Here is a 14,560-nt window from a genome sequence, read left to right on the forward strand (position 1 = left end):
GATTTTGTTGTTGGCTTTGTAATTCTATCTCTACACAAGTCTATAAATCCATCCACACAGCTATTAGATAATATGATCGACAACTGGCAAATTGTCATCGTATTCACCGATTTAAAATGTAGAAGCTCGGGTTTGATTATAGTGTGCCTGGTGCCAAGGGGAACAGTTACATTTTAGGACGAAAATTATTTCTTTCTGCAATTCTGGCTTTTGACTCCTTTTGTCAATTTTTCCACCAGCCAGAACTGAGAATTAGTGAATTGTGGATAATACAGTTCAGACTTCTTCAACAAGCAGTTTTATATGATAGGTTAAGGCATTGAGCACTTGGATAAACACACATGAACTTACAGGGGTTAGTAATCATGGATTTAGAAGATTACACTTCTGCATTAATGAAAAGGGGAGTGGAAGAAGGCTTGTCTGGAGCATAGACTTTTGACCTGTATGGTTAATGTCTGTGTAATAATGTGACATAGAATCAGACACAAAATACATAAGGTGGCCATTCAGACTATTGTGGTTTTTTTGGTAAAGCTGTCTAATTAGTTCCAATTGCTACAATCCAGTAAATTTTAAAGTTACATATAACACTAACTTAATATATGTTTATATATACCACCTAGAAGGATAAAGGCAGCAGATAAGTGGAACATCACTAAGTGTCAAACCATCCAGAACTGGATATAATTATCGTCCCTTCAGCGTCAGTGTGTCAAAGTCTTAGAACTCCCTTCCTAATGGCATTACCTATATCAAACAGATTACAGTGGTTCAAGAAGGCAGCTCACCACCACTTTCTCAAGCATAATTAAAATGGACAATAAATGCTGGCCGAGCCAGTGACGCTCATGAGTGAATTAAAAAATATATATTTACACATTATTGTACTTCTATTTATGAGATACGTATAGATTTATATTAGGTGTAATCTCAAGCTAGAATGTCACTTGAACTCGTTATCAAATACAGGTGATTCTGATTCTGTAGTGGGTATATTTAACAAGCAAAACAGGATTTGTATTGTTGGAAAATTGGTTCCAATGGATGGCAACAATACTGACTACAGCAGAGATAAATTTGGTTTGACTTCATTAAATATACTGGATTAAGTTTAAAGATACAAATTTACACAGATTATGTATTCAGAATTTTACTTGACAGTTTAAAGCTCTTGAACGCTAAACTCACCTCCATAATTCCTATATAATAGGAAAAAGGTGTAACCCGTAGTCCCTTCACCATAATGTCAGATAAATGATATGGATACAGCATGAGATGTTCTCTGCTATATCTAAACAGCTCTTCATAGTACTTGCGTTCATCTTTCTTGATATATCTCACTGAAAAAGTAAAAGGCACATAGTCAGTTCATATATTGGAACTATGACAAAAATAACTTTCACTTCTATCCTACTTTTATTGGGATGAAACATACTAGCACATTGTACTGGAGCACCCACAGCCAAAATCTGACACAAAACCACAGGTGGTTAAACTTTGGTCAGAATCAGGTTTTAAACCAGTATCTTAAAATGCAGAGAGAGGGATAGAGAGAGAACTTCAGAGCTTTGTGGTGAGGCAATTGACAGCCAGGCCATAAAGCCACAGGAGAGTGTGCCAGACTGATCAACTGTTTGACCATCTTTCAATGTAGAGCAGTTTGAAACAAGTCAAATTAGTGTTTTGTAAAAGAAACCCTGTACATGAAATAGTACAATTCATGTACATCTCCATGACTCTAAACCTAATTTCTTGCAAGCATCGATTGGAAAAAAAAAGTACAATTTTTATTCATTCTCATGATATGAGCATTGCTGGTAAGGCCATCACATTCTGGTCCTTTCTAATTGCCCTTGAGAAGATCATAGTGAGCCACTTTCTTGAAGCTTTGTATTCTAAATATTGCAATTGCACCCAATGACTATAAATTTGCAGTAGCTTTGATCCAAGTCAGGATGCTATGTGGCTTTCAGATGCTGCTGCCTTTTGGTGGCAGTAGTCCAAGGTTTGAAAGGTGCTGTTGAAAGAGCCATTGTTGACCACCTACAGTGCATCTTGTGGACAACACACCGTCCAGTCATAGTGATAGAGGAAACAAATCTAGTTGCTGCTTGGGGAAACATGCCAACTGATTAACACACATTATATATTTTCAATACATTGGGGATATTACGTAGAAGTTAGCATTTATCCTCTCATAATCTAATGGGATCTGATAAATGGAGTAAATAAAATGGTCCCCATGGTCCAAAAGGGCCATAGAGCTGCTGCCTGACGAGAGAGCACCGACTTTTCGGTCCTGAAGGTCACCACACTTCAGGCAAGGGAAGAAGTTGAGAAGGAGAAATTTCCACGCAACTTCATTTGGCATGAAAATTTAACCCGTACAACTGCTGTCCCTCTGTATTGTGAGCAAATCATCTAGCCAACTAAGCTAACCTAACTCCAGACAATGAAAATACTATATGTTAGACTTCACCGATAAAACATTAAAGTTTCATTTACCCAAGTTGTTTCTGTACCGCAACTGATTGCGGATGCTGTAAAGCAGAACTTGTTTCTCATACTCGCGTGGAGAGTTCCCCAGACTCTGCAAAAGACATCAGAAAGTGGTTATCATCTTCCTCATCGTTTGAGTTTCATAAGAGTGATGTCATAGCCTCTGCACATTTACAAAAAAAAATTTCAATTCAGAGTGATTTTTCAGCTAATAATGACGAGGTTACACTGTGACAATGTGTTCTTTCAGTGAGTTTGATTGCAGAATAAAGTGACCAGGACAGCAAGGTTAATTCCTGTTTGTCAAAATACTGCCTCGCCATCAGATGTCCACTTGAAAGGACAGCTGGGACTGAAGCTAACCTCTCATCTGAAAGATAGAACTTAAAGACAATGGACCTTTCTTCTGGGAAGGTTAATATGGATTAATGTGCTATGGCTCTGGAGTGGGTCTTGAACACCAGCCTTCTGACTCAGAAGAGATAATGTCAACAAATGAACTGTGGCACTCTACATAGTTTCATGCTTATTCTGGGCATTATCTGCTTTGAATCAGCTCTACCATCAAAATAACCCAAAAGTGAAACTTGCACAAAATAACATACTTAAATATTTAACTATTGATGCTTTTGAAGCAAGATGCTTTCCCCATTCAAAATAAGATGATGATTTTTATTACTGCATGTAAATATTATTTCATTCTCCTATGCAGAATTGTGCTTAGAGGTTTAAAACCTTCTCATAATACTTTAACCATCTGCACAATAGTTTTAATTGGAATGAGATGGATAACCCAAAGATTGTGCTATTTATTAAAAGGAAAAAAAAAGAATATTAGATGAATTTGCCCTCAGAGTCAGAAGTTTATGGGTTCAAGTCTCACTCTAGGTAAGGATGTTAAAACACAAGGCTCAGCCTGGCATAACAGAGGAATACAGAGTATGTGCTGCATTGTCACAAGTGGTTCTTCCGCTGAGGCTTTTGTGTCCACCCTTCAGGCCACATAAAATAAAATCCTGTGATAATATTTCCATAAGAGTAGGAACACCATTCCCAGTGTCCTGGCCAAACATCCCTCAACCATCATCATTAAAACACAAATGAAATGAAACTGCAGAAGGTAGCTGGGCTACGAGTAATTAACATATAGAGTAGCAAACACTGGTGAAGCAGCAACAGGTAGAAGCAGTCAGCAGCAAAAAGCACAAACAGGCATATTCGGTACCAAATTAATAAATTCACAGCATACCAGTCACACCAACAAATCACAAAGAGATTGAGCACTGCCAAAGGGAAAAATGTAATGAGAATAAGTTGATTAGTTAAGCTGTGAGGAGACCAGGGAAAACTGGGAAAATTAACAAATCATGTAACAGCAAATTAACAACTCAATGAAAAAGACATCTCAAAACAGCAAATATAAATCAAAGTTCATGGTAAAGTAGACACATAACACTAATGAAGCATGCCAAGTTAATAAATTTGGAACAGGCGCATCGAATTAATAGATTAGTCGAGCAGCAGCGAATTAATAAATTGCAAAGCAAACAAAACAAAAATCAATCAATTAGAAACAGAATTAGTATGTTAATAGTATTGTGACATCAAGAAATGAATACAACATCAATTGTAAGGTGGGTAGGGTGTTATGAGCTGATACAGCTGCAGGTTTCAGTTTGCAATTTTGAGAAAGAAGAACTAAGGCAGTTGGGTCAAGAGCTGCATACTTACTGTAAGGAAACAATAAGATGGGGCAACCAGCCCAAGGTCAGGCACAGCTACAGTCCAAAACAGGCCACAGACCACAGAGGGCCAGGAGCCCATCAGTTACTTGATCCACTATAATCATTCAAGAGTGACAAGATAGATTTTCATAGCATCTTTAACATGGTAAAATCTCCCAAGGTAAATTAGCAAACAGAATTCAACATTTAATCATATCAGATATTAGGACAAATGATCAAACATTTGACCTGGCAATTTAAGGAGTGATCTAAGGGGATGATCTAGCGGAACCTGGGTTCAAATCCTGCCATCAGCTGATGGTAGAATTCAATAAAAATCTGGACTTAAAAGTATAGTGCTGACTGTGAAAAATTGTGCGAGCATGCATGGCAAGATCACCAGAACCCTTTAAGGAAAAAAACTACCATCCTTATCTGGTATGTCCTACAGAAATACAGTTGACTCTTTTACCAACCTCTGAAATGGCTTAACAAGTTGTAACAATCACTAGAAACTCTAAAAAAAAATGATACTGCACAGAACAACTCACATCAACCTAGGAACCATAAACAACTCTGGCAAAAACAGCCATGTTGGCTCAAAATCATCGGGGTGGGACAGGTGTGTGTGTCTTCACACAGCTGTTTCACAGAATACTGAAATAATAACCTGACAGCAATACTCATGGAATCATACTTTACAAATGTCCCAGACACCATCACTGTACATATCCTGTCCCACTGGCAGATTAGGCCCAGAAGTATACATGCAGGACAGAAGTGCCCTGAGAATATGCAATATTGACTCCAAACACCACAAAACATCATGGTACCAGGTCAAACATGGACAAGGAAACGTCAACATCAGCTATGGTTCGAATAGGTCAAGTCCTAAATTATATTGTTATAAGACTGTCAGCAGCAGGTGGTGAGGAAACCAACAAGTGGAACAAATATACTTGACCTTATTCTCAGCAACATGCCTGCTGCAGATGAAGCTGACCATAGCAGTGACTACTGCACAGTCCTCGTGGAGACAAAGTCCAGTCATCACATCGAGATTATCTTATATAATGATGCACAACACTAACACCACACACTGAATAGGTTCAACTTTGAACAGATGTAGCAATTCATGACTAGGCTTCCAAATGACGCTGTGGGCCATCAGCAGAACCATACTCCATCACAATCTGCATACCTCATGGCCCAGTATATCCCCCCACTCCACCTTTACCATCAAGCCAGGTTCAATGAAAATGCAAGAGAACATGCCAGGAGCAGCATCAGGCATACCTAAGAATAAGGGCATCACCCTGGACTATCTGCATGTCAAATAGCATACCCAGTAAGTGATAAAGAGACCTTAATTCCACAACCAAGAGCTTCGAGCTAAGCTCTACTGCAACAAAGTGAGGATTGCAGATGCTGGAGATCAGAGTTGAGAGTGTGGTACCGGAAAAGCACAGCCAGTCAGGCAGCATCCGAGGAGCAGGAGAAGCCACAGTTCAAACATAAGCGCTTCATCAGGACTTTTAGCATTCCACAAGTAGTTATCCTGTCTCCCCAATGTAGAGAAGATCACATCGGGAACAACAGAGATAGTAAGTGATATGTGTGGAAATGCAGGTAAATCTCTGATGGATGTGGAAGGCTCCTTTGGGGCCTATGACAGAGATAAGAGGGGGGGGGGGCGCGGAGGTATAGGTGTTAAACTTGCTATGAAAATTTATCTTGTCGGCAGGGGAGGTCCTGACAAGAGAGTCGAGGAGGGAATGGTCTTTACAGAACTTGGATAGGGGTTGGAGGGAAATATATCCTTTATGGTGGGCTCTGTTTGTAGGTGATAGAAATGGCGGAGGATGATGCGATTATACGGAGATTGGTGGGATGCAAAGTGAGGACCAGGAGGTTCTGTCCTTGTTGCGATTGGAGGTGGGGTTCGAGGACAGAGGTGCAGGAAGTGGATGAGATGCGCTGGAGGGCATCATCGATCACTTGGGAGGAGAAATTGCGGTCTTTGAAGAAGGAAGCCATCTGGTATGTTCTGTGGTAGATCTGGTCCTTCTGGGAGCAGATGAGGCAGAGGAATTGGAAATAAGGGATAGCATTTTGACAGGAGGCAGGGGGGAAGGAAGTGTAGACCAAGGAGCTGTGGAAGTCGGTGAGTTTGTAGTAGATGTCTGTGTTGAGTCAGTCACCGTTAATGGAGGTGGAAAGGGCCAGGAAGGGGAGGAAGGTGGCCGAGATGGTCCAGATGAACTCAAGGTCAGGGTGGAACTGATGAACTATTCAACCTCCTCGTGGGAGCAGGAGGTGGCACCATAACAATCATCGATGTAGCGGAGAAAAAAGCTGGGAAATAGTGTCTGTGTAGCTGCAGAAAATGGACTTTTCCATGTACCAGAAGAGATAGGCATAACTGGGGCCCACTTGGATGCCCATGGCTAAGCTCTACTGCATCTAGTCATGAATGGTGGAGGACAATTCAACTGGAGAAGGTGACTTCACAAACACTCCTAACCTCAATAATGGGGTGGCCCAGCACATCAGTGCAAAAGATAAGACTAAAGCATTTGCAATAATTTTTAGTCAGAAGTGCCTTGTGGATAACCTATTGCAGCCTCCTCCAGAGATCCAGGCTTCACAGATGCTGGTCTTAAGCCAGCATAATGAATTCATTTTACATAATGAATAACACAGCAAAAGGCTGGAGACTGCAAAAACTATGGGCTTTTACAACATTCATGCAACAGTACTGAAGACTCTAACTCCAAACTTACTGTGCTCCAAGACAAACAGTTCCAACACACTGACAGCTACCCAACAATATGGAAAATTTTTCATATTTCCTGTGCACAAAAAGCTATTGTCCAAACTGAACAAATATTAAGCCAGTCAATCCACTCTCAATCAACAGTAAAGCGATGGAAATTGTCAGCAAATTACTAACAAATAGCACTTGCTCACTGATGCTCAATTTGGGTTCTGCCATGGTTATTCAGCTCCTGAACTCAATATAGCGTTGGTCCGTGCCCTCTGAGAAGGGCACTGCTTGTCACTGGCCACCCTGATGCTTCCTTTCGTCCTGGTGGTGGAAACTGAATAAAGATTTGTACACCTGTTGTCTTTCACTGTGGTTCACACCTGCACACACACATGGCGGTAGTGAGTGTGTTTAAAAAAAGAAAAAATATAACTAGCGTGCCTCATTGTTTGTGAATGTGGTACCATTCACTCCCTCCATGATTGATACTCAGGAGCAGCAGTCTGTACAATCTACAAGGTGCACGACAGAAATTCACCAAAGGCTCTTTAGATATCAATTTCCAAATCCAGCAGATTCAGGGGGACACCACCAATGCAGGTTCCCCTCCAAGACATCGATCATCCATAGTTGGAAATATATCATAGCTCAAATGTTACTGGCTCAAAATCCAGGAACCATCTCCATAAAGGCTTTGCGAGTCTACCTACAGCAAATGGACTGCAGAAATTCAAGACGACTCATCACTAATTTCTCAAGAGCAACTAAAGGGCAGCATGGTGGCACAGTGGTTAGCACTGCTGCCTTACAGCGCCTGAGACCCGGGTTCAATTCCCGCTTCAGGCGACTAACTGTGTGGAGTTTGCACATTCTCCCCGTGTCTGCGTGGGTTTCCTCCGGGTGCACCGGTTTCCTCCCACAATCCAAACATGTGCAGGTCAGGTGAATTGGCCGTGCTAAATTGCCCGTAGTGTTAGATAAGGGGTAAATGTAGGGGCATGGGTGGGTTACGCTTCGGCGGGTCGGTGTGGACTGGTTGGGCCAAAGGGCCTGTTTCCACATTGTAATGTAATGTAATCTAATCTAATCTAAAGATCCGCAACAAGTGCTGGCCTTGCCAGCAATGCCCGTGGCCCTCTGACGGCACGGCGCTGGCCCTCTGACGGCACGGCGCAGCACTCCCTTTAGCCCTGTCCCTCTGACAGTGCAGCACTCCCTTTAGCCCTGTCCCTCTGACAGTGCAGCACTCCCTTTAGCCCTGTCCCTCTGACAGTGCAGCACTCCCTTTAGCCCTGTCCCTCTGACAGTGCAGCACTCCCTTTAGCCCTGTCCCTCTGACAGTGCAGCACTCCCTTTAGCCCTGTCCCTCTGACAGTGCAGCACTCCCTTTAGCGCTGTTCCTCTGACAGTGCAGCACTCCCTTTACCGCTGTTCCTCTGACAGTGCAGCACTCCCTTTACCGCTGTTCCTCTGACAGTGCAGCACTCCCTTTACCGCTGTTCCTCTGACAGTGCAGCACTCCCTTTACCGCTGTTCCTCTGACAGTGCAGCACTCCCTTTAGCGCTGTTCCTCTGACAGTGCAGCACTCCCTTTAGCGCTGTCCCTCTGACAGTGCAGCACTCCCTTTAGCGCTGTCCCTCTGACAGTGCAGCACATCCTTTAGCGCTGTCCCTCTGACAGTGCAGCACATCCTTTAGCGCTGTCCCTCTGACAGTGCAGCACATCCTTTAGCGCTGTCCCTCTGACAGTGCAGCACATCCTTTAGCGCTGTCCCTGACAGTGCAGCACATCCTTTAGCGCTGTCCCTCTGACAGTGCAGCACATCCTTTAGCGCTGTCCCTCTGACAGTGCAGCACATCCTTTAGCGCTGTCCCTCTGACAGTGCAGCACATCCTTTAGCGCTGTCCCTCTGACAGTGCAGCACATCCTTTAGCGCTGTCCCTCTGACAGTGCAGCACATCCTTTAGAGCTGTCCCTCTGACAGTGCAGCACATCCTTTAGAGCTGTCCCTCTGACAGTGCAGCACTCCCTTTAGAGCTGTCCCTCTGACAGTGTAGCACTCCCTTTAGAGCTGTCCCTCTGACAGTGCAGCACTCCCTTTAGCCCTGTCCCTCTGACAGTGCAGCACTCCCTTTAGAGCTGTCCCTCTGACAGTGCAGCACTCCCTTTAGCGCTGTTCCTCTGACAGTGCAGCACTCCCTTTAGCGCTGTTCCTCTGACAGTGCAGCACTCCCTTTAGCGCTGTCCCTCTGACAGTGTAGCACTCCCTTTAGAGCTGTCCCTCTGACAGTGCAGCACTCCCTTTTGCGCTGTCCCTCTGACAGTGTAGCACTGACCTGCCTGACATTCCCCGGGAGTTTAGACCACGGGTAGTTCTGGCGTATATGAAACTCCACGTCGATATTCATGGCAGGCGGATGGGCCCGAGCTGCCGGTCAGCGGATTTGTTTTACTCCTTTGACCCTAGCCCATAGCGGACAGCAGCGAGTGTGTGAGGTGGGGAAGATGTTGGGCTTCAGTGTTCGCTCTCTCCCCCACACACATAGCGGGCCCAAACGCCGAGTCCCCTGCGCTCCACCAGAGCGCCGTTACCTACGGACACCAGAACGTAAGACGTAAACGTAGGCGTGTGCGTGCTCATTTTTGAGCATGCGCTGTCAACAAAAGCCTAAAGCTGCGCATGCGTATTCCCACCCCGCCAATGCCGTGTTTGCGCATGCTTCCCTCCCCGTTCCTGCAACGATCCAGTGGGGAATACGTTTGCGCTCATCGTCGGAGACGGACTGGTCGCGCATGTGTGTTACGGCCCGCACTCGGACTCATGCGCACTGTCCCGCAGCTTTCGAATTTCAGCGCATGGTTTTCTGGCAAAATCTATGTTTATGAAAGCGTCTCTAAAGTTACCGGTAAGGAGGTATGGCGTTGCGTACGCGATGCAGAATAACGTTGAGCAGCAAATAGTCACACAAATCAATTGGTTGGCAATATGGAATTTATTTTTCAGTTAGAGACGCAAAATCTTAGCATTTCAACTTGACACGCATCAGGACGGTAATAGAGTCGAAGAGGCCTACAGCATGGAACCAGGCACTTCGGACAAACTTGCCCATGTAGCCCAGTCTCCACAATTTAAACTAGTCCTATTTGCCTGTGTTTGGACCACATCCCTCCACCTGTCCCATCCATGCACCAGCCTAAATGTTTCTTAAATGAGGTTCAGCTGAGCATGACTCTGATCAGATAACAACTTACAGTTAACAGTGGGGTGCTGGAGGCAAAGGTAATGGGTTAACAAAGTGTAAAAGCATTCATTATGTAGAGCCATTTAACAATACTGGAAACATTCAGTATTTGAGGTCAGTTTAACAAGGTGAAAAGTATTTATTATATGAAGTCAGTTATTCATTGCGTAACAGCAGATGGCTTAATCTCTGCTATTGACAACTCGCTGATTGTAACGGTCATCCAATCAATATGTATGTTGCCTTATATGGATGTTCCTCCCTGTAAAATGACTATATAGTTCATTGAGAAACTACTGTGCCAGAAAAGACAGCGAACCCCCATGTCTCTGTGCATATGGGCGATTGTACTCTCTCCCTCCAGGGCCCAGAATAAAGATGAAGGAGGTAAAACTACACTGTGTCTCTGAGCGTTTTGCTTTGACTGAGGGCGGGTGATGCAAGCACCTGAAATGACAATGGCAAAATCAGCCCTGTGGATCGTGCAAGTAAATCCTAACCAATGTCTGAAGATTAGTGCCAAAATTGGAAAGAGCTTTCTTGAGACTAGTTAACCAATAGTCTGAAATAGACACACGTGGAGTTATACTTTATATACAATGTCCCAGGAAATACCATTATCATCCTTGAGTATGTTCTGTCCCCTACAGGCAAGACAGACCCAGCAGGACTGGTGGCACAGTTTTTTTATGGCCAGGAGGAGTTGGCCTGGGAGTCCTCAACATTGACTCTGTGCCCATGTGAAGTTTCGTGGCATCAGAGCCATGGAGATGTTCAGCACGGAAACAGACCCTTTGATCCAACCCGTCCATGCTGACCAGATATCATAACCTAATCTCATCCCATTTGCCAGCGTTTGGCCCATATCCCTCTAAGAGATTAGAGTGGTGCTGGAAAAGCACAGCAGGTCAGGCTTTTGCCCAAAACGTCGATTTTCCTGCACATCAAATGCTGCCTGACTTGCTGTGCTTTTCCAGCACCACCTCTAATCTAGACTCTGGTTTCCAGCATCTACAGTCCTTGATTTTACCATATCCCTCTAAGCTCTTCCCATTCATATTCCCATTCATTTACCCAAAACAGAACTACTTGTCATATCTCTCTAAGCTCTTCCCATTCACATATCCATTCAGATGCCTTTTAAATGCTGTAATTGTACCAGTCTCCACCTCTTCCTCTGGCAGCTCATTCTATACACACACCACCCTTAATGTTGCCCCTTAGGTCCCTTCTATATCTTTCCCCTCTCATCCTAAATTTATGCACTCTAGTTCCGGACTCTCCCACTGCACGGAAAAACATTAGGTCAAACATAAGTACGGAAACCTGCTCGTTACCACTTACTATTCTCCCACCCCACAGCTATCCCACCATTCAGCTGATGAATCAGTACTCCAACATGTTGAACACCAATTATAGGAAGCACTGACGGGCAGCAAGAGTGTGGAATCTACTCTGGCTGGGACATTTTATTTTCAGTCATAAAGAGGGCACAGTGGCACATGTCTGAAGCAGGTGATGAGAGAATCAACAAGAGGGAATTATCTAGATTAGATTCTCTACAGTGTGGAAACAGGCCTACCAACCCTCTGAAGAGTAACCAACCCTGACCCATTTCTCTCTGACTAATGCTATGGGCAATTTAGCATGGTCAGTTCACCTAACTTGCACATCTTTGGACTGTGGGAGGAAACCCACGTAGACACAGGGAGAATGTGCAAACTCCACACAGCCTAAGGCTGGAATCGAACCTGGGACCCTAGTGCTGTGAGGCAGCAGTGCTGACCACTGAGCCACCGTGCTCTACTTGACCTCATATACACCAATTTGCATCTGTTCCATAATGATATCAGTAGGAGTGCCCACCACACATCCTTGAGGAGACTTCATAGCCCAGTATATTCCCCAATCTTACCATTACTATCAAGCCAGGAAATTAACTCTGTTCAAGATAGCAGAAGGGCATGCTGGGAGCAGCACCAGGCAAACCTGGTGAAGATACAAAACAGGACCACTTGTCATAAAACCATCAAGTGATAGACAGGGCTAAGCGCTTTAGCAATTAATAGATAAGCTCTGCGGTCCTGCCATGTCCAGTGGACAAATAAACAGTAGAGGAGGAGGCTTCATAAGTATCCAAATCACAATGTTTGGGTAGCAGAGCACATCAGTGCAGAAGAGAAGGCTAAAGCTGGAAATGCCAAATAGATGATCCATCTCAGCCTATTCCACAGATTCCCAGAACACATGTCAACATTCAGCTTATTTGATTCACTCCACATTCTATCAAGAAACAGTAAAGGCTATGACATTCCTGAAATAGCACTCAAGGTGTGTGCTCCAGATATTCTTCACACAAAACTGTTCTTATAGGCACAATACAAGTACTGACCCAACATTGTTTCAAAATTCCCAGGTATGCCCCGTACTTAAATGCAGATGAAATCCAAACCATTCATTAACTGTCTTATCAGGCTACTCTTGATCATCAGTAAAAGGATAGAAAATGTCAACAACATTTCTATCAATTGGCACTTATGTGATAATAACCTGCTCACTGATTAAAAAAAACGAAAGAAGTGTGCATGCTGGAAATCAGAAACAAAAACAGAAATTGCAGGAAAACCTCAGTAGGTCTGGCAGCACCTGCAGAGAGAGATCAGCGTTAACGCTTCAGGTCCAGTGACCTGTAGTAATTAGAATAAGGTCAGCCAGGTAGACCTCGTGGAAAATGAGTTCACTGATTGTGGTTGTTAATTTGGTCCATCAGGGAACCCTGGCTGACACTTATAAATAGCAATGTCCCTGGCCAAACATAGGTCCAGGGAGGGGGCCATTAGGACCAATTGCCTGCCCCTCTTCTGTGGTTACTTAGATTACTTACAGTGTGGAAACAGGCCCTTTGACCCAACAAGTCCACACCGCCCCGCCAAAGCGCAACCCACCCATACTCCTACATTTACCCCTTACCTAATACTACGGCAATTTAGCATAGCCAATTCACCTGACCTGCACATCTTTTGGACTGTGGGAGGAAACCAGAGCACCCGGAGGAAACCCACGCAGACACAGGGAGAACGTGCAAACTCCACACAGTCAGTCGCCTGAGCCGGGAATTGAACCCGGGTCTCTGGCGCTGTGAGGCAGCAGTGCTTGCCACCGTGCCACCCACTGGTTATGTCAGAGCTCAGGTGTCTCTGGAGAAGGAGCATGCGGTGTTCACCAACACCATTGAGATTTTCAGGGAAAGGTGGGCACCGCAGGGAGGGGAGTGTATTATTTCCCCCTCCAACTTGATTTTGGTTTAATCCCTGCCCTCCCCTTCACTGTTTGATCAAGCAGCAATGCCCTCTGAGAAGGGCACTGTTTATCCCTGGCCATTCGGGTGTTTCCTTTCTTCCTGATGGTGGAATATAAATAAAAATTTACACACTTGTTGTTTTTCACAGTGTTTGGCACCTGCACACACATGACATGGGTGCTGGGGAAAAATAAGCACTAAAAAAAACACAGCAATGTCAGAGCTTCTGTTCACTCTGAGAGCTGGATCAGTGTCAAGGACTCTCCACGTGTAAATAAAGGATGACTTGGTACTGGTCTCTGTGGAGTTATTTCAATGGCAATGACAGAAAAGCACAGTGCTGAAGAAATTCACTCACGACAGTCATGTTTGAGTTGGCATAAGCATTTCTGGCATCATGGCATTTGGGAAGCTTGACCAATTCAATCCTGCCATCAAAACGAGGACCTAGTATGTGGAAAGAATGTGTTATTTTTTCCAGGCAAATGATATTGGGGCAGATGAAGAGCAATGAATAATTCATCTGACAGCTTGTTGACCCGCAGGTTTTTTTGGTTCTTAGGAGCCTAACTTTGCTAGAGGCAACAGATATGAAAACCTTACAAGAGTTGATGGACTTAGTTGAGGAATAATACAATTCCAAGTCTCCTCTAATTATGAGATGCTATGAGTTTTACTCAGCAATTTGACAATCAGAGGAATTTGTAATGAGATTTTTGACAAGGTTATGATGACTGCCAGAGACTTTGCTTTCACCCCGAATGAGATTCTGAGAGACCTTTTAGTATGTGGGATTAGTTATGTAACCATGCAAAGGCACCAATTGGCGGAATTCCAACTGGACTTCAAACAGATGCTACAACTGGCTTTATTGTTGAAAAATGCAATAAGTGGAGATTATGAGTTTCAGGGAATTCCAATGGAAGCGGACACCCTTGCCAGTCCAACTGAGCTTGGGGAATACCACTTGAGTGAAGGCAATTGTAATAGCCTCACTAAGGACATATCCTGAAGAGAGGGACT

General features: G+C 44.1%; 2 protein-coding genes across 3 annotated transcripts in view; one reads left to right on the forward strand and one right to left on the reverse strand.

Annotated features, from left to right (window-relative positions):
* The window catches only part of fam91a1 (family with sequence similarity 91 member A1), a 51,704-nt gene extending 42,083 nt beyond the window's left edge, over positions 1-9,621 (reverse strand). For both annotated transcript variants that reach the window (XM_072570878.1, XM_072570877.1), the window contains exons 1-3: positions 9,331-9,621; positions 2,509-2,593; positions 1,192-1,343 (exon numbers count right to left, since the gene is read on the reverse strand). In XM_072570878.1, the coding sequence (XP_072426979.1) occupies positions 1,192-1,343; positions 2,509-2,593; positions 9,331-9,402 (309 nt within the window). In that variant the 5' untranslated portion in view covers positions 9,403-9,621. The remainder of the gene's footprint in view (positions 1-1,191; positions 1,344-2,508; positions 2,594-9,330) is intronic.
* Positions 9,622-9,773: 152 nt separating this feature from the next.
* Positions 9,774-14,560, forward strand: part of LOC140477284 (annexin A13-like) — a 56,434-nt gene continuing 51,647 nt past the window's right edge. Inside the window, exon 1 of the mRNA XM_072570879.1 lies at positions 9,774-9,900. Coding sequence (XP_072426980.1) covers positions 9,871-9,900 — 30 coding nt within the window. The 5' untranslated portion in view covers positions 9,774-9,870. The remainder of the gene's footprint in view (positions 9,901-14,560) is intronic.

The sequence above is a fragment of the Chiloscyllium punctatum genome, chromosome 5 (genome assembly GCF_047496795.1).
Source record: "Chiloscyllium punctatum isolate Juve2018m chromosome 5, sChiPun1.3, whole genome shotgun sequence".
Taxonomy (NCBI): domain Eukaryota; kingdom Metazoa; phylum Chordata; class Chondrichthyes; order Orectolobiformes; family Hemiscylliidae; genus Chiloscyllium; species Chiloscyllium punctatum.